This window comes from Alosa alosa, chromosome 14 (genome assembly GCF_017589495.1).
Source record: "Alosa alosa isolate M-15738 ecotype Scorff River chromosome 14, AALO_Geno_1.1, whole genome shotgun sequence".
In the NCBI taxonomy this organism is placed as follows: Eukaryota; Metazoa; Chordata; class Actinopteri; order Clupeiformes; family Clupeidae; genus Alosa; species Alosa alosa.
Genome location: NC_063202.1, coordinates 15,898,374 through 15,926,073, shown reverse-complemented (window position 1 = coordinate 15,926,073; position 27,700 = coordinate 15,898,374). Strand labels below are relative to the sequence as shown.

The 27,700-nt window shown below is 42.9% G+C and overlaps 2 protein-coding genes across 2 annotated transcripts in view; one reads left to right on the top strand and one right to left on the bottom strand.

Moving 5' to 3' along the window:
- The window catches only part of ccdc102a (coiled-coil domain containing 102A), a 100,516-nt gene extending 88,714 nt beyond the window's left edge, over window positions 1-11,802 (bottom strand). Inside the window, 2 exon segments of the mRNA XM_048262372.1 lie at window positions 7,590-7,725; window positions 11,755-11,802. The gene's annotated coding sequence lies outside the window, so the exon portion shown is untranslated.
- Window positions 11,803-14,276: 2,474 nt separating this feature from the next.
- LOC125306812 (adhesion G-protein coupled receptor G5-like) lies at window positions 14,277-27,027 on the top strand. The gene is made up of 14 exons (XM_048262371.1): window positions 14,277-14,614; window positions 19,472-19,573; window positions 19,781-20,245; window positions 20,388-20,436; window positions 21,673-21,787; window positions 22,453-22,593; window positions 22,718-22,855; window positions 23,675-23,717; window positions 24,020-24,126; window positions 24,590-24,708; window positions 24,841-25,106; window positions 25,233-25,332; window positions 26,073-26,347; window positions 26,764-27,027. The coding sequence occupies exons 2-14, from the start codon at window positions 19,507-19,509 to the stop codon at window positions 26,886-26,888; spliced, it is 2,010 nt and encodes a 669-aa protein (XP_048118328.1). The 5' UTR covers window positions 14,277-14,614; window positions 19,472-19,506; the 3' UTR covers window positions 26,889-27,027.
- The last annotated feature ends 673 nt before the right edge of the window (window positions 27,028-27,700 follow it).

Genomic DNA, 27,700 nt, shown 5'->3' with positions numbered 1-27,700 from the left:
CTCTCAGTTGTTGATCATGGACATCACAGAAGGCTAGCATACAACTTTCCTATCCAGAGGAAGCACTGAACAATGATCTGTGGATTTGAGCCTTCTCATGAAATACAGAAAAGGCTTAGGTCTAATATTGTCCCTGACCAGACACCCCCTATTTGAAACACACCTATCCCTGATGAGACATGCCATCTGTTGGATCAGAGACCAATGTAAGTCAGGTAAGTGTCAAATGGGCAGTCAGTGTTAGTAGCCTACACATAATATGCCCATCCCAGCTCAATATAAATGTGCATCTGTCTGTACAGTATAAATGTATAAATAATGCATTAATTATGTTAAAGTATGTTAAATATTGTTAGTAGGCCTATTAAATAAAGACTTCCAAAATTAAGACCTGGCGGGCTGCTCAATTTTGCTCCAGGGTCTCCAATCCATGCAGTGCAGGTTTGCTGTGTTTCTGTACTCTGTAAACTCATCTAACTTTGGTTCTATGTACACTTATGTGGATCAATAAAGTATCTATCTATCTATCTATCTATCTATCATCAAAGCACTTTCAGTGTGATTTATTGCAGTCATTTAGAGCAGTTATTATGCACTGCTGGATTGAGAAACCCACATCAAGACAAGGCTAGGCTGCTTTATTGCACCTCCGTGACACTGAAACCAAGAATGCGGGGGAGTGGGCAGACCTGTCAGTTCTCGTTTATTTTGATGAGCACTTTATTTATCAGTCCAGCGCAAGACAGCATCTCGCTCGCTTTGTATTGTTCAACAGAGTGCCAGATCCAAGAGGAACAGGCTGAAGTGATTGACGGTGGCAGGCGAGAATTACCCTGTGAGCAAACAGCACGGAGAGGAGAGAGAGGACTATATACCAGGCTGGGCTCCTGGATGCTGGAAATCTGTCCATTTAGCGATGCCTGCTGGGAATCAGGCCCTGGCCTGCCACCCCCTAGAACAGCACAGGGATGGGATTGGAATCAGAGGAGGTAAAGACAAGCCATAACTCTGCCTGGCTGGGTTGATTTGTTCGAGCATTGCAAAGTTGGCATGTTTCTCAATGTGTCGAGCTGTGTCAAACATATCTGTTGGCATGCCAGAGTGGCATGAGAAGACTACCTGGACGATAACTTGTGTTCCCTCTTCTTTTGTTCTCTAAGGCCCCCTGTTTCACACATAGCCTATACACACCATTCTCCCTAAGGCCCTCAATGTCTCTCACACACACACACACAATTTGCTCGCCTTAAAACTCTCTCACACACACACACATACACACACCATTCTCTCTCCCTCTCTCTCTGTCACTCTCCTTCTCTAATTATGAGGTCACCTCCCCTAGGGACGTCCCTCCTTCCCTCATCTCGCATTCCTGTGGTCGGGTTCCTGGTGGGCTGATGAGACAGAGGCGCTGTGTGGAACGCACGCGTGGGGGAAGATGGATCAGGTACTGAAAGAGGAAATGAGCCCTGCCTGCTCTCCGCACCTCGTCCCTCATCTGACGGTCAGCCACAGGACTGTGTGAGCTATTATCACGTCAGGCTGTTTGGACAAAGTCGACCTGATTACTATTTCAAAGGTATAAGTCTGTGAAACGTGTCCAGGGACGGGGAGCGGAAACAGATGCCGTCTCTACGTTGATGACATTGTGGTTTAGCCTGAAACACTAGCTGAGGCCTGTTCAAAGACTGTCATTTGTGGCACAGTAATGACTTCGCTAGTTATGTTTCTGTGAGGTTGTGATTATTGTTGCATTAAAAATACATCCATGCAAGAGGGTAAGATATACATGAGTCATCCATTGTCCATGGACGACTGATTCTTCTTCCCCTACTGGATGTTACCGCAGAGCCCACATTTCACTGATGCTTGGCTAGGAATCTGTTGTTTAAAACACTCCCAGGTCAAGTACAGAACCATGATATTTTCCAAGTAAACACTTGGAAGAAATGGGTGATAGGGTATCACTACCTTGTTTTCCCCCAGAACAGGGGCCTTGTTTCTGGGGCTGATTTTTATTGGGACTCGGTTTGGATTCCCTCCCTTGGTGGAATCCAAACCATTAAACCATTAAAAAGTGGAGCATATTATAATGTAAGGGAATAGGGTGAGTAACAAAAAAACAAATCATCGCTATCGTCAACATGTCAGCTCCATGGCGGCAAATCTGAGACATCGTTCCACCCCATGTACAGTTACAGCGCCAGACACACACACACACACACACACACACACACACAAATATACTATACCACAAATAGAAAATTCTTCCAACAAAAGCATATTAAGTCTAAGATCTCATTCTGGAGCCCGGGGCTTGTCCTCACAGCCAGGAAACTCTCACTGAGGCTTGGCCACACCACTGAAGGAGGGAGAAAGACCAAATCAAATGGGTGCGTCTGCTACGTGCAGACAAACAGTGATGAGAGACCACACAGTTAGACATCTAGTTCAGCCCTACGTACACAAGGCCTGCGTTGGAAACTCATCATGCACTAAATCATGCATCAAATATAGACCAAATAAACGTACATTAAAATGACACAAGACAGTTACAAATCACTCAATATCTGTGAGTAATGACAATATATGGTGGCTACTCAGTATATTATAGTGCACTGTTTTTTATGAATGAATGTATGTTTCCAAACACAGGCCTGCAGTAACGTCCACTCACACCTCCTCTCTCCAGGATAGTACCTCACAACCACAGCCTCCTCTCCCCAGGCTAGTTTCCCACAGTCAAAGCCTCCTCTCCCCAGTCTTGTACAGTACCTCACAACCACAGCTTCTGCTTTTCTGTGTGTGGCAAAAAGAACCGTCTGGCCCCACTGCACACATGACACACTTTTGGCTAGTGCCAGTTTCAGAATGTCTCAATGTTTTTTTTTGCGTTCATGTGACCGTGTTTGGGTGTCAAAAAAAACCCTTTCATGACCTCTGGCTCGCTCCTGTGTTGGTGTGTCAGATTAGATGAGAGTGCTGTAAGACAATCCAGTTGCTGTATGTGTGTGCACCCATCATTCATGGTTAGGTCTCTGGAATCCCAGACTGAACCTGGACAGACTTCTCAAAACTCCAAAAAGCCATCATAAAAATTCAGATGAGTTTTGGGCCCTCAGGACCAAGTGTGTGATGGGGAGTGCACAGCAGAAACACAAAGTGGTAAGAGGCTATAGTGGAGCCCATTAGGGTTGTTACACGGAGAGATGATTAAGATTGATGCAAACCAGGACATATTGTGGCCTCCAAGGTGTTGGTGATGCTGCACATTTTTTAGGCTAAAACATTTTATGTCACTTACTGCAAACATCACCTAACCAACCGCTAGCTGTCTGTGTCCTGAATACACTGTAAAAAACTCGATCTCTGTGGACAGCCCAGGCCCCAAAAACGGCAACAAAAGCAACCTGGGCAAACCAAGCCCACAAAAACTGTTCCAGCAAATCACAGACGCGAGTTTCAATTGCACGGGAGGGAGGGGGAGGAAGTAGCGAGCTAGCTCTTTGTTTTGTTTGAAAGTCAACAGAAGTGACGTTACCCAGCATCGCTTAGAGCACCTTTAAGAACATCTCTTGAAAGGGCTGCTTAAAAGGACAGACTTTGGCTACATCCAGGCTTGGAATTTCACCATTGTAGGGGCAAGGCCACTTGGCCTTCAGTTGGGCATATTTGGTGGGGGGCCAAATATGCCTAATATGGCCAAAGTTAACTATACAGTAGTATGCTATAAAAATTATCAAAGTTGTATTCACTGCAGTAGACCTGCATCACTGTATGAAACATTACAAAAACATAAAACATGACATATTACATATAACTGTAAATCATTTGATCATCTAATATTTTCAGATATCTATATTTAACATTTATTTTGTATTTGGCCTGTTATGAAATCATGTATTGAACAATTTAAGCACAGCTCAGCTTTAAGAAACTCAAATAGCCTAGATACATGCTTAGCATTTTGTGATCATCAGGGTAGGTATTTCACGGCTTACCGATAGATTTACCGATATCTAGGCGACATTTGTAATATTTATTTTGTATTTGGCCCGTTATGAAATGATGTGGAACAATTTAAACACAGTGTAAAACTTAAATCCCAAATTTGGAGACATCCATGTATGTTGAAATGTACTGCTTTATTTACTTCTTTTAAACACAGTGTAAAACTTAAATCCCAAATTTGGAGACATCCATGTATGTTGAAATTAACTGCAAATTCAAAACGGGATTAGTCTGGAACGGCTAACTGTACAGGGGACTGTTTTACACCTTTCTGTTCGGTAAGGTCTGCTGTTTATTCTGATATATGGTTTGTCATATGTTAAACGAAGGGTTCGTGAAGTATTCCACCGAGATGAATGGGTAGGGAGATGGACGCAAAACCTTCAGTAGAATTTATGATTAAATTGAATGATATTTACTTTTCTCATGAACCGTTCACCACAGCAATTAGCTGCTAACATCGTTTAAAAGCTGAGAAAAAGCTCGGTCATGTGATACTTGTGATGTCTGTGTGATGAGTAGGCTACTTCATGAGTAGTTCAACTGAGAAGAATGGGTTAATTTGGGCCTTTTCTTTCTTTCTTTGGCGCTGTCACTTTCTCCACTCGTAATTTGCGCTGTGAATGCTAAGATTATTGACAGGCCATAGGCTAAATATATATCGCTATTAGTAGGATGCAAAGCAGAATATTTAAAGAAGGGGGCACCAAGGCCACCGTGGCCTGTAAACCTCTGATTTTCAAAGGCGTCCACGGCCAATCGCCAAGGGGCTACGACGGCCATGGCCGTCGTGGCCGCCGTGAAATACCTACCCTGGCTACATCCACACTATTCCGTTTTGGTTTCAATCCAATACACTTTTGTTACGTTTATTGCCTCTCATACTCTGCTCTGGTGTTTTCGAGCTCCTGAAATGGAACGATTTGTCGGCCCTGTATTAATTTATAAGCACTGGCTTCGTGCACAGCGAATCTGCAAACGTCTGAAAGCGATGACATAGAAACCCATGTTCCCTTCCTGATTGGACCTTGTTAGTCTGATGTGTCTTGACTCTTCATAACTCACTGCGACTTCCACTACCAGCCTGCCAGCGCTGAATGCAACAGAAAAACAAACTTCACAGGCATTGCTGTCTTTGGTAGCATCTGTAGTGCGGCTAAAGTGTAACTCTCGCCAAAATGCATGAATGAGTCAAACTTTCGTTTAAAAGCATAACTACGTCGGAAGCGCCACTTTTAAGATTGACCAAATTGTCATTTACGGGTCAAATGGCCTTTTGAATGGGAGTGCCAGGTAGCCTGGCGGGCCATCCTATATCATTGAAATGTATAGTCTGGAATCGACCCATTCACCTCGCTTAATCCAAGGGGCGGGCAGAGAATTGTATTTCAAACTGCCTAGGCATGCAATAGGCCAGCGCTACGACCATATCCGTATCCCGTCGGCAAAACGGCAAATACATCCTTCTTCGAAAGGAATGACTTAAGTGCATTGTGTTGCTCAACTTTCAAAGAAAACTCCTCCAAAGTTGACACCAACGCCGATTCAAACCGCTCTTCGTTCGCCATAGCCACCTTCCTTGTTGTTCATCGTCGCAGGACTGTCGTCATCCTGTTAAGCCCGTCTTAAGACTCTCTAACAAAATAGAGCACTGTGATTGGATGACGTCCACGGCGTCAGCCAATAGAAATCCCTATGGTTTGCTACTAGAAGTACAGGCTGAGCAAATTAATTTGCCGCCGCTAGGGTGCGTCTAGATTTCTAGGCTAAGTGCCAGGGGCACTGCTATTTTTATGCATGATCGCATCAAGATTGCTATTTTTAAAACATTAAGAAGGCTCGACACAAAATGAAACTTTGATCAAAGTATCACCAGGGTCTCTACACATGAACTTGAGCATTGAGAACATTGTTTGTGTACACAGAGTTTACTAAAAAGAAGTTTTTTGAACAACTCACTTGGAGACCGAAAAACAAGCTTTGCCTTGTTGTCTGTAGTGCGGTTAAATGCAGCATTTTACAATCCACACACACACACACACTGTCTAGGTGTCCAGTGCAGACAAGATTGCGTAATATGCAAATGTGCATGGACGGAGAATGTATTAAAACAACTGAGTAGTGTGGATGTAGCTTTAAGCAACACTCCCATTTTATCCTTTCTCTCTCTCTCTCTCTCTCTCTCTCTCACACACACACACACGCTGTGTATTACAGGGTCAATGTGAAAACCATAACTCCTCAAAGCCTCGTTAGAGGTACAATGATCTCAGTTGGACTGGCAACAGTGTGTGTGTGTGTCTTTGTGTGTGTGTACGTGCGGGTGTGTTTGTGTACGTGTATGTGTGTGTGTGTACGTGTATGTGTGTGTGTGTGTGATGTATTTAACTGTGTGCTAAAACATGTCTGCTGTGTCTGTGGTCGGCTGTGGAATTCTGGCTCATGGCGTTACTGGGGCGGTGTGTTTCATTGAGTTTTTTCTCGAGACCTCCACTCAAACACTCATCGCTCATCTGAGCTCTGCCTCAGTCTCAGCCTGTGAATCAGGGCTGGATGGATCCCCCTGGAGCTGGGCAAGGAATCCCACTCTCTCAAAGCCCTCCATCCTGTGCCCGGAATACACTTCCCAAACCACAACCCCCTCTCCTGTCAGATTCGAATTCTAATGCACCTGTGTGTGTGTGTGTGTGTATCTGTGGTGTGTGTGTGTTTGTTTGTTTGTGTGTGTGTGTGTGTGTTTGTGTGTGTGTGTTTGTGTGTGTGTGTGTGTGTGTGTGTGTGTGTGTGTGTCAGTCTAGTCTGTGTGTGTGTGTGTGTGTGTGTGTTCACATGTGTGTGTTCAGTGTATGTGTACGCATGCAGGTCTGTCAGTCAGAATGCCTTCCCCCACTATTTATCAGCCATAGTCTAAATTCCTGCTGTTTCCCCTGGAGGGAACTTTTGCTCTTTTCCCTGTTGTCTTTCCCACTCTGTCACACTGTCTGTCTTACACCACTTCATCCACCATGCATTTATTATTTTTCTCCCACTCTTCCTCCTCTCTCTCTCTCTCTCTCTTCCTCTCTCTCTCTCTCTCTCTCTCTCTCAGTATTCCAATTTCGCTGATCTGCACAGAAACTTCAAAGAGTGCGCTGGGTTTGAGGGCTGTTCTAAATAGGCCATGTTTGCTGTGTGAAGAGTACAGTAACACCAGCGAGCGCAATGACGCAATATATCCTTCTATAAATAACTGTCTGTGCCAAATGGCTTAAATCTTTCATGTATAACTGGTTCTCATAAAGTAATCTCCTTACTTTTCTGTTTTTAAATTAACATAGAGCTCAGGTGTTTAAGTTTTCATAGATACTGTCATTGATGGGTTGTTGCATGCCAGCTAGCGCAGGTCCATGGATTCTCTGCACACTAATCAGTGTAAAGAAAACCAGCAGGTGGCAGTAGAGACCAATGTTAGACAGAGCACTGCAGGTTCTACATGCAAATGAGACTTTATCCACTCTCCAATACAGTATGGGGATCTTAATTCATGGAGACCTTATCAAAAAGGATAAACACTTGGAGACAAAAACAAAGTCACATACCTTAAAGATGAGACAGAGCTGCCTCTTTAAGTATCATATTCTTTGGGAAGATTCCCCTTCCCTCTGTGGGATTCCTCTTCCCCTTTCCTTTTAGATATTTTAACGAGTAATGATTTCCCATCCAAAGTTGAGTTTGCTAGAACAACATATGCCATCAGTTATGAGTCATCCTAAGTGTCTCTGCTTGTGCCAATAAAAAAGTGTGCAATGCGCACTTAAGTGACAGTGCAATGTTTTAACGTTTTCAAACAGTGCTGGGAACGATTAAAAAACGGTAAGGGGAAATGACACCCAAATTACAGTATAAACATCATGACCACAAGATTGTATCAGACCATAAAAACAAACAACATTGAAGGGAAGACCAGGCTTAGGTTAGGTCAGTGAAGTAATTTGCTAAATTGAAAAATGTTTGATCCTTCAATGTCGGCTCTTCCTATCATTGTGAAGCAGAATTCACCAAGCGATTGTTATTCCACTATTAGGGAACGTAGGCTGGGCTTAGACCGTTGTGAGACAGGTTAGTTTTAACCTACTGTGTTGTTGTTGTTGAGGTGGGTGGATGAATATGGGGTGGGTGGATGAATATGGGGTGGGTGGATGAATATGGATGAATATGGGGTGGGTGTATGAATATGGGGCGGGTGGATGAATATGGGGTGGGTGGATGAATATTGGATGGGTGGACGAGTAGATGTATCAGCCTTTTGTGCTCCACCACAAAGGAGTCAGCGCACGGCCTCATGCTGTTACTCACCTACATCAACCCTCCTAACTCACTGATACACACACACACACAAACATACCCCCCTCTTTTACACACAGATAGACCTTCTGACTTCCCGCATCACCACAGTATGATGCCACGAGGCACTATTCCAGTAAATGGCAGCATTATTCCAGTAAATGGCACATTCAACTTTAATGCCATTGTGCCATGAAATGGTCTCATGGCTACTTCCTATTTTTTTCAGTATGTGAGAAACCGAAAATGACACGGCTGGTGCCATTTCATGAGACAAAATGAGTGATAACACTTCATAGTTATTTTGTGCATTACTCATACTTGTTAATTAATTGGGTTAATGGATGGTTTAATGTATTTAAAGAATATTCGGTTACACTTTACTTGAACACTTCACTTGATCCACATATGTCATGACACTGTCATGAATGTGTCATAAACACTATAAACAAGTCATAAACGTTTATGACATAACGCTTCAGTCACTGGCTTCTGTCAAGTGTCATTTGGTTTTTGCCATGACAAGTTAGGGTTAGAGTTAGTGTTCGGGGTTACGACAGTGTCATGTCACTCTTATATAGATACCTTCAAGTAAAGTGTTACCGAATATTCTAATAAATAATACAATTGTTTTCAACACTTATACAGGAAGTGTTTGAAAATGCTTCTAACGGGTGTGTGTGTGTGTGTGTGTGTGTGTGTGTGTGTGTGTGTGTGTGTGTGTGTGTGTGTGTAGCATTTGCACTTGAAAGAGAAATAGAGAGCGGAAAGGAGAGGCAAAGACAGACAGGCCGGCCGAGATAGGGATGATGAAAGACTGGGAGGGTTTTGTTTCTGTCCCCCATGAAAATGTGCGCTTTTCTGATTGCTCTTACATAACCACAATAAACTGTTGGTGGGAAATTTTTGTGAAGACATGTGCCTTGCCATACATATCTAGCTGTTGCATTGTTTTCAGTTGTTTATTCTGTGAATCATCCTTTTTGTAGTCAGAATGACCGTAAGACCATACAGAGATAATCAAAGCTGATCAATGCTGCCTGACTGAATCTATTGAAAGCGTGCCACTGCTGTCTTTCTGCTCAGTGATTGGCTGAAAGAGGAATAGGTGGGACACGTAGTCCTCAGGGAGCAGAATCAGGCAGCTGGTCACCCTGGTCACCATGGTGACATCAAAAAGGTGACGAATGTCCTGATTAAGCACTGGGCTGGTGTGTGTGTGTGTGTGTGTGTGTGTGTGTGTGTGTGTGTGTACATGAGTGTGTGTGTGTGTGTGTGTGTGTGTGTGTGTGTGTGTGTGTGTGTGTGTGTGTGTGTGTGTGTGCGTGCGTGTGTGTGTGTGTATGTGTGCTCTTACATCAATAAGTGTTTGCCTGTGGGTCCAATCCTCGTATAAGTGTGTTTTAATCATGCTTGGCAGTATGTCCATCTGGGGTCCTGCCTTTGTCATTATGAGACACGTGGCCATCTGGGACTGCTCTCCAGGGCTCAATGCTCAACTCTATCAAACACTCAACACTGAGTCATTGGTATATCACAATGAATTAATTCTTAGAGTTATGGTTTGTATATTGATATTTGATATTGTTATTATTATTGTTATTATTACTATTTTGTTTAATGTAGGCTTACCAACTTTTCTGACTGTTTACTGTTCATTTTAACTATTGTAATATTATAAAAGTCGCTTTGGACAAAAGCATCTGCTAAATTCAATAATCATAATCATAACCAATAACCATAAATGTAATATCATTGGTGAAAATGGATGGATGTCTTATTGTTCTTGTTATGTCCATGTTTCAAAAGTGCACCGAGGAGACAATGGTTTTGTTTTGGTGTAACATATAGCGCCACAAGGCTAAACCACACCAGACAGACGTTTCAGCATGACCGCCGCAAAAGCTGCAAATCAGACAAACAATCTGAAAGACACTTCCCTTACAGTAAAAGCACCTGCCAAATCCAGAAATGAAAGAGACTTAAAGTACGTGTATTAAGGTGCACAGGAGGAAAGCTAGATTGTGAAGTAGCCTATTCAACAAAAACAACAAAGATGGTACATCATAGACATCAAAGCTTTTTTAGATTTTATTGAAGACATTAATCAGAATCAAGAAAGTATCCACAGTAAGTACACATGAATAGTATGAAAATGGACAAGGATGAGAGGTCATGAGTGACAGAACTAAATTTGAAATTTGAAATTCCTACTTTCCTCGAAAACATGCAAACAAGCACACACACTCATACGTGCACACACACATGTGGATTTCTGGTAGCTAGATCACAGGAAGGAGTCAATTGTCTGTCTTTGAAAGATAAAGGGGCTTATCAGAAGGCAGTGGTATTCTAGTTAACACTCAGCCTTGACAAAAATGGATATCCGTACGCATCAGTGTATGCTGCTCCTGTTCTAGAATGGCCTCTGGGTTTCCCCCACAGCTCTGAAGGATCTTGGCTCAGTAGTGTGAGCAAAGAACAGCATGAGCCTGAAGGTGGTTGCAACAGAGCAGAACTGCTGAACTGGCAGAACTGGCAACTAGACACCACCCGCACCAGACCAGGTATCGGAGCCTCCCTGAGCATAGTCATCAGACCCACGCGGGTAGACATTAGGGGGAGGGTTCCTCGGTGGGCTAGATATTGAACTGCACCCTTGAGCGACAGCAATCGAAAAAGCCAAGAGCACATTGGGAAACATGGTTGAAAAAATGCCATAGTCATAAAATGGTGTGTGCCCTGAGTGAGGGGGCTTACTGACACGGCCTCTGTTGTAAAATCTCACATTGTGTTTTAGAGTTGTGGCCCCTCGCTGCAGTAAAACCCCAAAGACTGGGCCACCACAGTGAAAGTGAAGGCTGTGAGCTTTCAGAGAGAATGGGAATGCTGTAAAAATGGACATGCCTTTCACTTTTCCCTCCTCTCTCTCTCTCTCTCTCTCTCTCTCTCTCTCTGTCTCTCTCTCTTTCTCTCTCTATCCTGTCTTGAATATGTTTGACACACTATCTAAAAAACAGCCATGGTTGTTTGCTCAGAGTTCTCAGGGCCCGGGCTGGTATCAAAGCTTTCTGTAATGCTACTCTGTCTCTCAAAGAATATACAAAAAAAAACGATAGGAAGTGCTCTTTCCTGCTCATAGGACTTGCGGTTTCTCACATTCAACATGAGACACTTTAACTTTGAGGTCAAGAGAGGGGCTTCAGAAGTCAACTCAACTGAGTTTGAATTTTTAACATGGGAAAAAGAAACTCATGAAATAACATGGTGCGCGAACACTGTTTTCGAAAGCTGACATAATTACAGGATGTCTGAATCAACGCGCATATAAAGCCACACCTCATTGTGTACACACTGGCACACAGACATGCACACACACACACACACACACACACAAAACAATGAATCATCTATTCTTACCTGTTTATATTTGTGGAGGCAACGGTGGCTGCTAAATTTGTGCAATGCCATCTGAATTGAAATAGCCTGTGATGAATAGGGAGAACTCAAAATATTACGACCAGAAAAATACATGAAACATAAACATGTGATATTTTTTACCCCTTGTTCTTCTTTTTTTGGTGCCCATTTTCTTTTCTTTTCCTTTTTTTAAACCTTTTGATGGCACTGAGGTGACATGCACTTGTGGTTGTCATTAACTGAAAGATAAGTCCCTCTTGTCCAAGGGCCTGGTGGTCTCATGGAAACCCCCAACACCCCAGGTGGCCAACAGCTCAGAACTCTTCATTCCAGGCTCTCCCACCTGTCACGTGTGCCTACAGGACAGACATTCTCTTGTAGAATCTGGCAAGAAGAATGGCCTCTGACCCATATTCTTGGAGCTCTCTCTTTGACCATGGAAGGTTTTTCCAAGGTACGTCAGACAACAGACCTTGCAATAGACTTCTGTTATCTTGAAATGGCGATAAGATTACACTGTCTGAGCTGCCCTTCATAAACTTCCCCTCTCTCTCTTTTTCTCTCTCTCTCTCTGTCCTGCATGGCTGACTGGTTGGCAGGCAGGCAGGCATTGTCACAACACGCATGGTGGGGGAGGACAGCGACTCATTAACACCCCTCCCCCACCACCACCAGTGGACCTTACTATCCAAGCCCCTAACCCCGCACTGGAGTCGCTGTAAGCCATGCTGACAGGCAGCTGAAGTGTCAAACACTCCTCATCACGGGCCAGACTTCTTTATCACAGGTGTCTGCCACACCATTACCCACTCGTGCTCACTCTCACACTCTCCAACACTGACAAGTTGAGAGAGTCACACACACACACACACACACACACATACATACACACACACACACACACACACACACATTGTTTAACCACACCATCACATATACATGTCTACACCTACCAATCTACTCTTTCTCTCTCTCTCTCTCTCTCACACACACACACACACCAACACACATAGGTCTACATGTACCATGTCTACACCTACCAATCTAATCTCTCTCACTTTCTATCTCTCTCTCTCTCTCACACACACACACACGTCTTTGTTCAGTCCTCCCTGTCCTCCCTCTGCCAGTCCTAGACAGCTGAAGTGATCCAGAAACCAGGTGCTGCTCGCGCTCCTCACGTCAGTGTGATCATTTCCTTTCCTCCGCTCTCCCTTTTACTGCCCCTTCCCCACTCTCACCCTCTAATCAAAGATGCAAAACACACTCCTTAGAGTGCTTGGCCACCGGTTGTTATGGCAAATATTTTGGTGTGTATGTTTCATTATGTGGAGACAAGGACTTTGTAGTAGTATTGAGCTTTCTGTGAGTATTGTGTGTGTTAAGCAATCAGGCTGGGTACTTTTTTGCTTTTTATGCAAATGTAGCCTACAATGACCATGGACATTTTCATAGCCTATGGGAAATGGGACTGAACTATTGAGTTAGGTAGATTTACACACACACACACACACCAACACACATAGGTCTACATGTACCATGTCTACACCTACCAATCTAATCTCTCTCACTTTCTCTATCTCTCTCTCTCTCTCTTTCTCTCTCTCTCTCTCTCTCTCACACACACACACACCAACACGTCTTTGTTCACCATGTCACACCTCCCTCACCAGTCACACACACACACACACACCAACACACATAGGTCTAGGTCTCCAATCTAATCCTCTCAGGTCTATCTCTCTCTCTCTCCTCTCTCTCTCTCTCACACACACACACACACACACCATCATCTGATCCATTTCTACACCTTTCTAATCTCTTTCACTTTCTCTCTCTCTCTCTCTCTCTTTCTCTCTCTCTCTCTCTCTCACACACACACACACAACACACATAGGTCTACATGTACCATGTCTACACCTACCAATCTAATCTCTTTCACTTTCTCTATCTCTCTCTCTCTCTCTCTTTCTCTCTCTCTCTCTCTCACACACACACACACGTCTTTGTTCAGTCCTCCCTGTCCTCCCTCTGCCAGTCCTAGACAGCTGAAGTGATCCAGAAACCAGGTGCTGCTCGCGCTCCTCACGTCAGTGTGATCATTTCCTTTCCTCCGCTCTCCCTTTTACTGCCCCCTCCCCACTCTCACCCTCTAATCAAAGATGCAAAACACACTCCTTAGAGTGCTTGGCCACCGGTTGTTATGGCAAATATTTTGGTGTGTATGTTTCATTATGTGGAGACAAGGACTTTGTAGTAGTATTGAGCTTTCTGTGAGTATTGTGTGTGTTAAGCAATCAGGCTGGGTACTTTTTTGCTTTTTATGCAAATGTAGCCTACAATGACCATGGACATTTTCATAGCCTATGGGAAATGGGACTGAACTATTGAGTTAGGTAGATTTAGTCTATCATGAAATCGGAAACTTTTCATTTGTAGGGCCAAAACACACACACATACACACACAAGCCCCTCCCAGCCTGCACACCTTGTCTCGCTGACAGCCAAACCCTGGGGTGCGTTTTTGACGTCGGAAAAGAGCAGGTCACGCTGTGCAGAGTATGACAGCACGCCACCGGCTTAAGTCTAGGCTATGAGACTCAGAGAGAGACAAAAAATCATAGACTTCACTAAAAAGCTTCTCATATTTGCAACTTTCAGTCACGCTTGTTGTTGCGGTCAACAGAATGTGTCATCAGAGACGCAAGGAATTTTTCGTCGTCTCATGAGGCAAGGTTGCTTTGGTGGCTTAGCGAAGCGGCAAATCGTTACAGTTTCATAAAGTTACTTCACTGTGAAGAGAACTACTTAAGCAGATATCTTGTCAACGTGGGATTGACTGCATAAAAATCGCATTAAGGTAAGCTAGGCGATAGCCCAATGTTTCATATCGTAATTGAGTACTGTTCAACTTAGCCTGTCGTAAGAAATGGATAGGTTACACTATATGAGTTTGAGTTGAGTAGGCTACCTATGAGTTTTGTTTTGAACCACAGCTCGAGGAAACACGATTTATTGCTATGACTTGTAATGAAATAAGTCCGACGTTAAGCGCAGCAAAACAGGTGTATGGTGGGAATTTAGATTACAAGCATATGAAACAACGACAGAAATCGACACACCGAAATAAATGTAGGCTAAAATTATCTCTCTTCAACTACAGGAGATAAATAAATTAGACTAGTTACTTTCATGTATTTGATTGGTTTGAGTTTTGGTTGATTGGATTTAGTTTTTATTTTGGTTGAAGGGTGCGCTTAAACACTGCCCTCGCTCGCAGATGGGAGTGAGGTGAGAACCCTAGAAAGCTCGTTGCAAAGCTAAAACATCGATTTTTTTGTTGGTGTTAGCGCTTCAAAATATGCAAGTCTTTAGGAAAAAGGTGTGTCTTTCTCTGTAATTTAAATATCTGTATGAATAGGCATGGTCTTCAAGTTGTACATGAAAAGTTGTACATTGGCCTTGTAGGTTAAACCACACAAAAAAAGACGTATTCGTGAAATTAAAATAAAATTAAGAATTGTATAATAAGCCCACAGGTTGTCACACTACCCTTTGTAGAGCACAGCTTAGCTTTAGCTGACGGCTATTCACTATGGTTTTATTACTAGTCAAACAAAATGTGCGCCCTCTCCTTTGTGCAGATCATGTTATCTATGCAGTGAATAGAAGCCCCTAAGACTGGCCTGAACCTAGCAACCTTTCCATGGGCCATTTTGGGGAAAGGAATGTGGTTCTCTTTGTGTTTGTAGGTTTGTGTGTGTGTGTGTGTGTGTGTGTGTGTGTGTGTGTGTGTGTGATGGTCCCAGAGGAAATGGGAGCTCAGGTGTGTTTCATTGCACACACATTCTCTGCGGCTATGAATAAATGGAAAACACATCAATGCGTTTGCACCCATACAACATTTGCTTCAGTCAAAGGGCATGCAAATAGATGAATGTGCTCATATAACTCTCTGCTTCCTTGTTCCCTTTGGTCAAAACAGGCACTATATCCCTTCTAGCACAAAAATCCTGAAAACAACCTGTAATCCCCTCCTTATGACTCTGCCAAAGGCTTGAGGCTCTTCACCAAAGCCAACCTTTTTGGAGATTTAAAATCTCTAAAATAAGATTCTGTTGTATTTGCTTTTCACATGAGGCCTTCAAATTCAACTGGTTAAACTGGTGTACATTGCAAGCGTCTGTTAGTTTGGTTTTCCTGTCTGAACCTCAGTACCTTCGTCAGAGCTGCTATACCACAAAGCGTCTGCTGCTGTTAGTGTCATGGTACTGCAGTAAATACTACACATACGTGGAAATGTGCAGAGTATTCAGTGATTGCTCTGATCATAGCAGCGCTCCCAGTGCCCCCTGTCCGAGTCAGGCCATTGAGTCAGAAAAGCAGGTCATGGCAGTCACAATAGTCGGCCTATGTCTGAAAGGGATTAGCATTTTTCATCAGCACTGCATGCTTCTCTGCATGAAGTGAAAGACGGACGAACCAGTCAAAGGCCCTCTCTGCCTATGAGTCACAAGAGCTGTGTCTATCTCTGAGAGTAGGCTACGACCCTGCACTTGACAGACAGAAAGATAGGGCAAGCGTGGGGTTCGAAAACAAAGGCATTCACCTCACGATACAGTTGTAGTAAAATGTGGAAAGCTGTGCATGACACCAGAGCTCTGAGAAGTCTGGGCATATATATATATATATATGTGTGTGTGTGTGTGTGTGTGTGTATGGGATGGGTTTGTGTAGAGCTGTAGTTTACAAATTACTTTTAACTGGATAATCTTATTAAGCTTATTTTCAAAACGTGCTTCTTCTTTTCTCATGAAAGACAGTAGACTGGTGCATTGATCAGCAGTTATTTCGAAGCCCACTGAAATACAGAAATACGAAAGGGAGGGTTCATGTAGAGAAATAAATGAGACCATGATTACTTATAATAACTGTAAATTGTTTTAAAAGATGACTTATTAGGCCTGATGAAGATCTGTTGAGATCGAAACACTGCCTTTTTAGAGTAAATAAAGCATTTCTTGGAGCTCATATACTGTGAGCAGACCATCTCCCTTTCTCTCTGACACATTTGGTCTGGCACCTGAGAAAATACATTTTGGATATGCGCACCCGTTTTCAACAAAGATGACTTAGTAACCATGAAGGCCTCCGTCTCTTGTCTCAGCAGTAGTCAGTTGTTTCCTCACCGCAACCCCCTGCTGTTCAGAGCGTCTGATATTTATCTCCATATGTGTATCTGGTGCAGACGTTGCATCATATCAGTACGCGCTAGCGCGGCACTAGGCAGTTTTGACTTCAGTAGTTGAGAATGGAGGTCAACAAGCTTGTCTGTTTGTGCCAATGTAGTTAAATGTCCAGTTGTTTCAAGTCCCCGATTTGTCCTCTTGCTTTTTAATTCCCCCATTTATTCTGAACAGATTTTGCATCAACACACACACACACACACACACTCACATGCTCACACACACACACACACACACACACACACACACACACACACACACACACACACGTTCTCACACATACACATGCACTTACACACACACACATACACACACACTCTCTCTCTCCAAGAACCTCTCCCACCACCTCCCACGGTTTGTGGAGTGAAAAGGGACATTCTTTCCCTGCGCTGGCAGAACAATAAAGAGTGGAGGGGGCGAGGGAAGCAGTGGTGGGTGATGGGCAGCAGTGGAGGAAGGCAGGAGAGGTCCGCCCTTCTCAAACAGAACTGAGCGTGCTCTTTGTGCACTTGTTGACTGTGCCAGCCAGTGTGTGTGTCTCTGTGTGTGCTGGGACACAAGAGGATCTACATGTCTGGCCGGGGTTGAAGTTGCACTGCGAAAGACTTGAAGGACGCCCCTGTCCAGTGAAGGCTCTTCCTGTCCATAGTGGCAGGCAGCTGCAGCTGCATTGCATAGAAGCATGTTATTGAGCTCAACATGTAGCACCACTGTGCTAGCCCTGCACTAGCTGCCCCACAATTGGACTCACTCACTGAGGGTTATAGTCCTCTAAGGGTCTCTTCAGTCCGGATCGCGTGCCTTACAGCGCCCAAGTTCTGAAGTACGTTCAGTCTGAGTCATGCATGTTTGGGGTAATTCATCTTCAATACAGCATAGGGATTCACTAGAATTCCAAGGCAGTGTTAGTGGAACAAAGCTAAGGCAGGGACCTGCAGCAACATGCTGGAATGAAACTCCTCTCTGTCTGCATCAGCCTTAGGGAGAAACTTGTTTCCACTTTTTTTCATGATATACATGCACAATGTGATCATATTGATATTATATGAACTGTGAATGAAATCTGCAGTCTGTGCATAAAAAAAAAACATTGTGGAGTAGAAGCTGAGGCCAACGAGGAAGGTCGGTAACACATTGCTGGGCACCAAGTCCCATTTAAAGATGGAACATGTTCCAGGTTCCAATTATAGCTCCAGTCAACAGCCTTACGAGCAGTACAAGAAAGTGAGGCTCCAGATCAAGAGAGAGCGGAATGGGAACAGCATTAAATGGAAATATTTGGGTTTTGATCTGAGTTTGAGTTGGTAATGTTACAAGCAATTGCAAGTGTAGTAAGTTGCTGGCTGATGTAGAGCATGTTTTGAAACGCCACAGTCCTCAGTCTATTCACTTTGCTCACCAGACTTGGTTTGTCTCTGGACTTTAGCCCTTGGCCTAAAGATTGGGGGCATCAGCAAACTACGGAGATGCTATTACACAGTTAGAGAGTGAGTGTGTGTGTGAGATTGGGTGGGGTGGGGTGGGGGTGGGGTGTGTTTTGAAGGGTCGTATAGTAGTGGTGACATTAACCTCATTTGCATAACCAAACATGCAGGTCATGATCATGTAACAAGGTGGATCTATAGTGGAAAATATAGTTCATGTTCACCTAGAGTTTGGTCTGTGGGCAAATTGTGGATATAGTACTCCACAGTTTGAACCTCTCGCAACCACTTCAGTGGTGTGCGTGTGTGTGTATAGTGTGTGTACGTGTGCGTGTGCATGTTGTGTGTGTGCAGGAGTCGGATACCTTGGGTGCTGAGGTTCCGACGTCTGTTTACAGTGCTTTTGGCACGCAGCTATATAAGCATCTAATCATGTGGTTAGGAAAAGATTATTTCATTGACGCAATCTAAAACAACAAACATGTTTTATGCGTTAGCAAAAGCATACCTTTGAATGCAATGTACCTGTAAGGCAGATCATTATATCTTGACCACACATTCCACGATAATTTGTTTCATAATTAAGTGGGTTTTTTTACTGCGATGTGGTGCTGGTCCTTGCGTCCTGCTTGGGTTGGTGTAGGGTTTACATCATTGCAATACTCCAGTCCAGAATGGCATGAGTGATGATGTTCAGACTGTTAGGAGAGAAAGGCTGTTCTCATGGATAAGGCTTCGTGATAGGGTGCGGAATGTATTTTTAGTGCTTTGTGAATGTGTTCTCAATGATAAAATGCCCTGCTATAGATAGATGTGTTTTGTGAAGGGTGAGCTGGTTACTAAAGGCAGGAAACCTGCATTTTTTTGATTGAGAAAAAGAATGAAGTGTGTGCTTGCTTAAATGATAAAGAGATCTCCTGTTTTGGTTTGGGAGCATTTACTCTGGAAATGGAAAGATATCCACAACAGAATTGGGTGACCTTGTAGGGATTTTAAATTTGATTTTGATTTTGAACTGGCTGTTTTGTTTGACCTTTTGTTCTTCAGAGTTGAAGGAGAGTCGGTAAGGTGAGGCTCCAACGATGATGTGGGGCCAGGCAATGAGAGGAATTCTGGGATTGATTTGTTTCATTGCTCCAATGGGCCGAAGTAAGCTACTACTATTTACCTATATTCTCAGATAAAGATAGGTAGACTTAAAAGTAACCTATAGATTATAATTATGTGTTTTGTAAAAGTCAGTTAAATGATCTAATAATAATATACTGCTCAAACAAATGAGGCTGGCATAGTTTGCATAGCTTTTTCATGACTAAAGAAATCACCCAATTTATTTGTCATAATTTTGTCGCGCAGTGGAAAGTGAGAGCGACCTGGACTTTAAAATGTGTGGAACATGGCTTCACGGCACTGGCCACAGGATCCTGAAGTATGCCCTGACCAAAGGCTGTGGCTCCCCCAACATCAGTGCCCTTAACATCAGCGCCAACAAGACCACCCTCTCCATCACAGGCACCATCACAGCCAGCCATGAATCTGTGGGCCAGATCCAACTGAACGACACCACCTGGGGGGACTCCAGCCCATTCTGCGTGCTGTGGGAGCCACTGGTGGACCGCCTGCGGGTCGAGGTGAACGGGCGGAACTACACCGTTCTGAGATCAGCCGGGCTGCAGGAACGCTGTTGCACGGACCTTTCCTCCAAAGATCAGACTTCAGCTCAAACCTCATATGGCATTGTAAATGGCAGCATGCGAACCGATGTTATGAGCTATAAAACACAAGGGACATTTGGGTTCTACGGACAAACCATCAACTGCAGTGAGTGCATTTCCATGTGCAATGACAGATACTGACACAGTTTCAGATGGATATGTATGGACATACATTTCTGTACATTTGTGAGATTTTCTTTCATTAACTCATTCTTATTCATCGTCATTGTCATTGTCCTTCTCTGCAGAGAAAGAATTTTGTGAAGAGGCCCAGGAAGCAACCAGAAAAGTCAATATGTAAGTTATTATTATTTGCATCTAATAACATAATGCAAATTCAAATGAGTTAAGTATAAGTATATATACTCTTTTGATCCCGTGAGGGAAATTTGGTCTCTGCATTTATCCCAATCTGTGAATTAGTGAAACACACACAGCACACAGTGAACACACAGTGAGGTGAAGCACACACTAACCTGGAGCAGTGAGCTGCTTGCTACAGCGGCACTCGGGGAGCAGTGAGGGGTTAGGTTCCCTTAATTATGAATATGACCGTCAACTCATTCGAATGTCACTCAGCAACTGTAGGATGACATCAGAACAATATGCATATGTATATGAACACCATTCTAGATAATGATAAGAACAGATGTAGCAGTCCTATCGGAGCTTCTTATGCCAGAGAAATTGATGAGAATATGGGAAGTGAAGGCAAACCTGATCCACCAGCTGTAGAATCAGAGAGTGGCTGCAACAGGAACAATATCATATCTCTCTGTCCTGAAAAAAACAACACACACACACACACACACACACACACACACACACATATGACTCTGACTATGACCTGCCGTAAACTTTCTCTCTCTGAAATGTAACATTCTTATGGGTGAAAATTGTAGCTGTATGTATGAGGAGAGAGAAACAGAGGAAGAGAGAGAGAAAGAGAGAGAGAAATACAGAGAAAATTGTAGGTGTATGTATGAGGAGAGACAGAAAGAGAGAGAGAGAGAGATGATTTTTGACATTGTTGTGATGGTGCTCATTAGAACATGCCTACTGTGTGAGTGAAAGCGTGCACTGTGAGCATTGGTGATGAGTGAGGAGCTGAGGTTTTGCCACAAACAGGAAATTGTGCACAGAGCCAAACAGGGTGGCTGCAAATAGACCAAAAAACTGAAATATCACATTGTGATATTATTCTTTATCATGAGATCATAAGCTCCTCTTTAGACTTACCACAAAAGCCAGTTATCTGACAGAATCACTAAACATTTGCTACAAGACTTATTGCTGGTGCAATACTGTAACCCTATTTTTCTATGCATAGGTGTGGCCGTGTGTGAAAGCACACGGCCACAAAAGGTTAATTTGGGCCTCTTTGAGGAACCATAAATAAATAGTGCACATCTCGCTTCATACTGAGGCTGCTTTCTCCTGAACTGAGTCAGCTGTTAAAAAAGGTCACAGGGGTCATTTTTATGTGTTTTGAGTGTACAGCAATAACCTGTGTGTGTGTGTGTGTCTTTTCAGAATTGAGGAAGCAATGATGAAATCCGGTGTACTGGGCATTGTAAATTCTGCATGTTTTCAGGGAGAAGTTATGGAGATGGATGCTGACTTCACAGGGCGTGATATAACATTTCCGGTAAGAGTTCATGCACTTGCACATATACAGGGTCACACCTATATATATATATAAGTATATATACTCTTTTGATCCCGTGAGGGAAATTTGGTCTCTGCATTTATCCCAATCCGTGAATTAGTGAAACACACTCAGCACACAGTGTACACACAGTGAGGTGAAGCACACACTAATCCCAGCGCAGTGAGCTGCCTGCAACAACAGTGGCGCTCGGGGAGCAGTGAGGGGTTAGGTGCCTTGCTCAAGGGCACTTCGGCCGTGCCTACTGGTTTGAACCGGCAACCCTCCGGTTCCAAGTCCGAAGCGCTAACCAGTAGGCCACGGCTGCCCATGCAAACTTAGAAGACCACATAGATAGAAGACCACACAGACAGTAGCAGACTTCTAAAAGTCTGCACTGGTAGTTAAAGGCATCCAATGCAAGTTCTATAACTTAATATAACAGCTTCAAAGTAATTTTATGGTATACTAACTTATAATAGGTAGACTCACACTTGTTTTACAGCAGCCTGCCCTTAGAACCAGCCTTGCAATTTGCTTTACGGCAATTGTGCAATAGCCTACTATTTGTATTAATTCATGTAATATTGCCGTGCTAGTCTATGTGTCTCTCTCGGAAACTATCTTTGCCGGTTTATAAACAAGCCCACATGTACCATGTCCAGGGGGAAGGGACTGCAAGGGGACCTCGCCCATCAATGCGACGACCTGCAGTGCATCTGCCGGCCTGTTTAAAACCTGATAGGCCTGGAGACATGAAAGCCAAAGTTGTGTGCACCTTCTTCAAGAACAATACCATATTTAAAGTGAGTCAACAACTTGCATGTTTTTAAAACTTGCACACTGTTAAAACACACCGGCACATACACACACACACTACATGGACACACTGAAATATGCATGCTCATGTGTTTTGTTTTCCCAACTCAGATTAAGGAGAAAGTAATAGAGAGAAAACAGCCAAACGCATGGATCCTGGAGGATGTTGTGGGAATTTCAGTCGAAAATGCGATCATCAGCGGACTCCCTGAGCCTGTCAAGATTGGCTTCCACCATCCTGCTCTGCCAGTAAGCAGTAACTTTAGAGTTTTTGCCACTCTCGTCTTGACATCTTGAGGTGTATGAGGTGTTACTTCCTCACATGCAAAAAACACTTGTAGGCTACCAGGTGAAAAACCACTTCAAAAACTTCTGGAGTGTTATGAGTGCACTGCTGATGGCACTAAGGAGGCATGAAAGACCGTATGCTATTCTCAAAGAACTGAAAGCTCACTGATGTATTTGAGGTCAAGTCATGCAGTAAAAGTCACATGCGAAACCTGAATGATGCAGAATTGTAGAATGTGCTTGCACTATACCTCCATATGTTTCTAGAGGCCATGTGTAAATAAATGTTGAAATGTTTACTTGATGTAAAACATAGTATAACAAGCATTTTAACTTATAAACATTGATAGAAGTTAGAAGAAGACCATTGTGTTTCATACAGGGGAAACACTCACTCATTACTCCCCTGAGCTCCTTGACATAGTCTATCTCACACTAGCACTTTTTCCCTTTGTGTTTTTTTTTAGCCTGAGGAGGGCAGTGTTGATCTAAAAAAATCTGAGCTCTGGAAAAAATATTGAAATTAGGAATAAGTTATATTCATGGTACTTGGCCATGTCTGTGCTATGTAGTTCAATTATACCATCACCATTAGTCATATCTGTAACATATTTTTTATTGTTTTTATGAAGCAACCAAATTGAGTGACTGTTAAGCAACCACCGTTGATCATATCTTTAGGCATGTCATTGCAGAAGAAGCAGCCAAACATGCCTAGCAATGTGATTTACTGGGTTGCCTTATCCTGTGCTTACAAATTTTCTTTTCTTTTTTCTCTAGAAAAATCATTCTAGAAAATGTGTTTCTTGGGACACAAGAACAGGTATGTATATGTGCATTGGCTTATGATTTAATATTTACATTAACAATCAGTCCATTGACTGGCCACATCCAATACAACATGTTTAATGTATAATCACTGTTGCCTTAAATATGAGAAAATGTGTTAAAAAACTATAAATATAAAATACATTTATATTTATTCCATTCAGGTTATTTATTGTCAGTCTTCTTTATCTGGACTGTAAGGCAATTTGCGTCAGCTCCTGTTGTTTTAAATGTGCTTGACTTGACTTGACTTGATATAAAATATGTTTTTTTATTATTTTATTATTATCATTACAGCACCTAATGAGGTTGACTGGAAGACTGATGGTTGCAAAACTGTACCGATAGGTGAGGATAAGACAGAATGCCACTGCAATCACCTGACCTACTTCTCCATTCTAGTGGTAAGTTCTTTACTTTACATTACCACTTTACATTACATTACAGTTATGATTACAGTACATTAACCCTTAAAGGTGTGGGATTTTGAACATTCTAACGTAAGATTCCGTTCTGCATCAATTCAAGGTTGCAAAATTCTATGTTGAATTCAATGAACCCTGAGCCCAAGAGAGAGAGGCTCTGAATTAACCCATATATCCTTTAGAACGTTCATTTTCCAACATTCCCGTCACACCGGTGTGACGGTACACCTTTAAGGGTTGATTATAATAACTTGAAACTGAGTACAGATAATACTTGGTATTTATAATATGTGTGTGAGAAAAATACATGTCTTAGCGCAATCTTTTACCTTGACACAATCACATTTTCTTCAACCTATAAGCCAAAATGTCAGCTTTGTGACTGTGCTGCTTTGAGTGTAACTGGGTTATTGGTCTTTGTGCCCCTGTGTTCAACCTCCAGCAAATTGAACAACGTGACTCACAGTGCCATCTAGAGGCCTTGACTTTTATTACAGCCGTGGGATGCTCTGTATCAGTCCTCAGCTGTGTCATCCTATTCTATTCGCTCTGCAAGAAGAGGTAACCTACAGCTTCACACACATTCACAGAACTTACAAAACACACACACACACACACACACACACACACACACACACTCAATATCAGAATAATGTTGTCATATCTTCTCTATACCTGTCTTCTGTCTCTCAGAAAAAATAAATCTAAGGACCAATCCTCGCCGATCCACCGCGGCCTCGTGGTGACCCTGTTCTTCCTCAGCCTGCTCTTCATTCTGACTGGTGTGTTGGCTAACGTGGGAGGGGAGCCTATGTGCCGAGTGGTGGGCGCGCTGTTGCACTACGCCCTGCTCTCTTCCTTCTGTTGGATGGCCGTGGAGATCTTCCACACCTTCTGGATGGTCTACATGATCTTCAGCTCTCCGCCAAAACCAGTCATCTGGTACATGCTGGGATTCGGTGAGTTCTGCTTGGACAGTGGGGTGTTTTTCGTCTAAGTCTAAGGCATATTTTAAACACATATTTTAGTAGTTCAAGTAGTTCAGTCTTTAAGAAGTTTAACAAAGTGTTCATGAACCTGTCCAGGTATTCCTGCTCTCCCAGTTGGTATTCTGGTCTCCAGAGATGACATCTACGGCTTGAGAGAAGTTAGACCCAGCGGTGATGTTGACAATCCTTACATGATGTAAGTAAACTTCACCCTCACCCTACCCCATGTTCCTACTCTACCATTATTATCTGATCAACCAAAAATAGAGGTAGCTGGCTCACTCACTGGACCATGGTAAAGTGGCTGGTTTTTAGCAGATGCTTTTATTCAAAGAGATATTCACTACGTTTTCATGCCAGAAATTAACGGTTTTGAATCAGTTTATTGCCCAAATTCCGTTTATGTCAATATTCTGTTTAACCTGTTTACAAGCAAGTAGAATGTCACGTTTTGAGCATATTCCTGTTTACATAGCAATCGACTAAGCAATTATTCCGAATAAGTCAGCGACGCAGCCTACAAATAGGCTCCCAACGAATTGAGCATGCACAGGCCTCAGAGCATGCACAGGCCTCAGAGCATGCACAGAACACTCTTCCTTCTGGGAGCATATTCTTTTTAAGGTGTTTTCGTGACCCAATATTCCGTTTAAAACAGGCATATGCTAGGGTGTGCAAATGGTTTATTAGTAAACCGAATATGGCCTTTTTCGGTTTATTTAAATCAGAATAAGGTGTTTACAAGACACCCGAATATTCGGTTTATTCCTAATAAACTGATTCGAAACCGTTTCATGGCTGCATGAAAACGTAGTGACAGACTCACAAGGAGATTTGATCGCAAGGCCCATTGGCGGTCAGGTGGTGAGGCTACCACTGCTGCTGCTCCACCATGCCTGCATATAACATGCACTTGTTTCCGCTCATCTCTCTCAGGTGTTGGATGAAGGACAACAGCAACGCCTGGCTGGCTCACTACCTGACCAATGTGGGCTTTCTCTTCCTCCTGATCTCCACTGGGCTGGTCATGTTGTTTGTAGTCCTCAGCAAGATCCGGAAACGAGATGAGTGGCAGAAGAGGAAGCTTGCATTCCTCAGCATGTGGGGCCTTAGCTGTCTCTACGGGACCACATGGGCGTTTGGCCTGCTGGAGATCGGGCCTTACTACTGCCCAGTCACCTTCCTCTTCTGCATTATCAACACTTTACAGGGTAAGGGAACAGAAAGGACCATTCTTAGGACTCCAAGGCCGGAGTCAAGCAGACCAACAGCTGGACCATGCCAAAAAAAGAACCACTAACATTGATTGTGTATCCGAGTTAAACAATGCTCTGATAAAGGCCAAGCTACGTTTGTCAGAACTGCATATAAGGCTCTAGTAATGTGCTGTCACTGTTGGCATGTCCAGGAAAGGTTGAAGTAGAGCTCACAATGGATGTTTGTTTGGTCTGATACCTCTAGGAGAAACCCACGTTCAACCTAAAAGAATGTTTTTTAACAAATGAAAAGTTGCTGCAGTGAATTCATTAATATGCATAAATATCAGAAATATGAATGTTATTGTTGTAGTCTGTAGATAGTGGAATGTGCAGCATGCTTAACATGTTAACATGTGTTTGTTCTACAGGTTTTTTTATAATGGTGCGGTACTATATCCTGGAGCGGATTCGAAACAGCAAGGAGTCAATTCTGGACGGAAGTACCTCAGGATCCACACGACAACACATGCTACAAGCCCAAGAAAGGAACTAAGGAAAGTGTGTTTCAGAATGAAAGTGGAGGACAATAATCTATGTTGCCTCACAACAACCAATGTTTTTGAAAAGACTATATTACTTGGCCAGTTACCAGAGTTGTCAAATATCGAATGTTCTGAAATTGTATTTTCTAGATACTCTCACAATGAGTGTCAAATTCCATTTATGTGACATCAGGGATATACTGTATTTGATTTATAGCAAATGTAGGCCTACTATACGCTGTCTCTTAGTTTTTATTCATCAGCAATCAGACAGAAATAATTTTGTGTTTTGTTTCCCAGCTGGCTGGACATAACCATGGTATCATGCCAATATGTAGAGACTGTACGCTTATGCAGGACCAGGGTATTTTATTTGTCTTGATATATTTAGGCCATGATAAGCTCATTCTTATTGCATCAATATGTTTTTATGTTATAAAAGGCATTTAGCACTTTAGCCACCTTTTCTATCCATTAGACAATATACAACATACACATTTGTGTGTACACCTGTCCTAATTAGATACTGTGACATGCATTCAAAATGTGTACCTATAAAAAATATTGTCACCAGTACTAGTAGGCCTATAAATGACATCTTAGATAATTGAAGTGTTGGTTAGTGTTGGACAATTGAAGTGTTGGTTATATTTTGAGTTGGAGCTAGATGACTGAGAACAAAGGTTACTGTCATTGTGTGCATTTGACCTATGTCTTGGTCCAGTGTGGGTTTTGTCATTGTCCATAGAAGACTGTACTGCTTCATGACCTTTTGCTGTTTCACTGATTACGTGTCCTGCTGTTTTCAGTCTGACATTAGGGG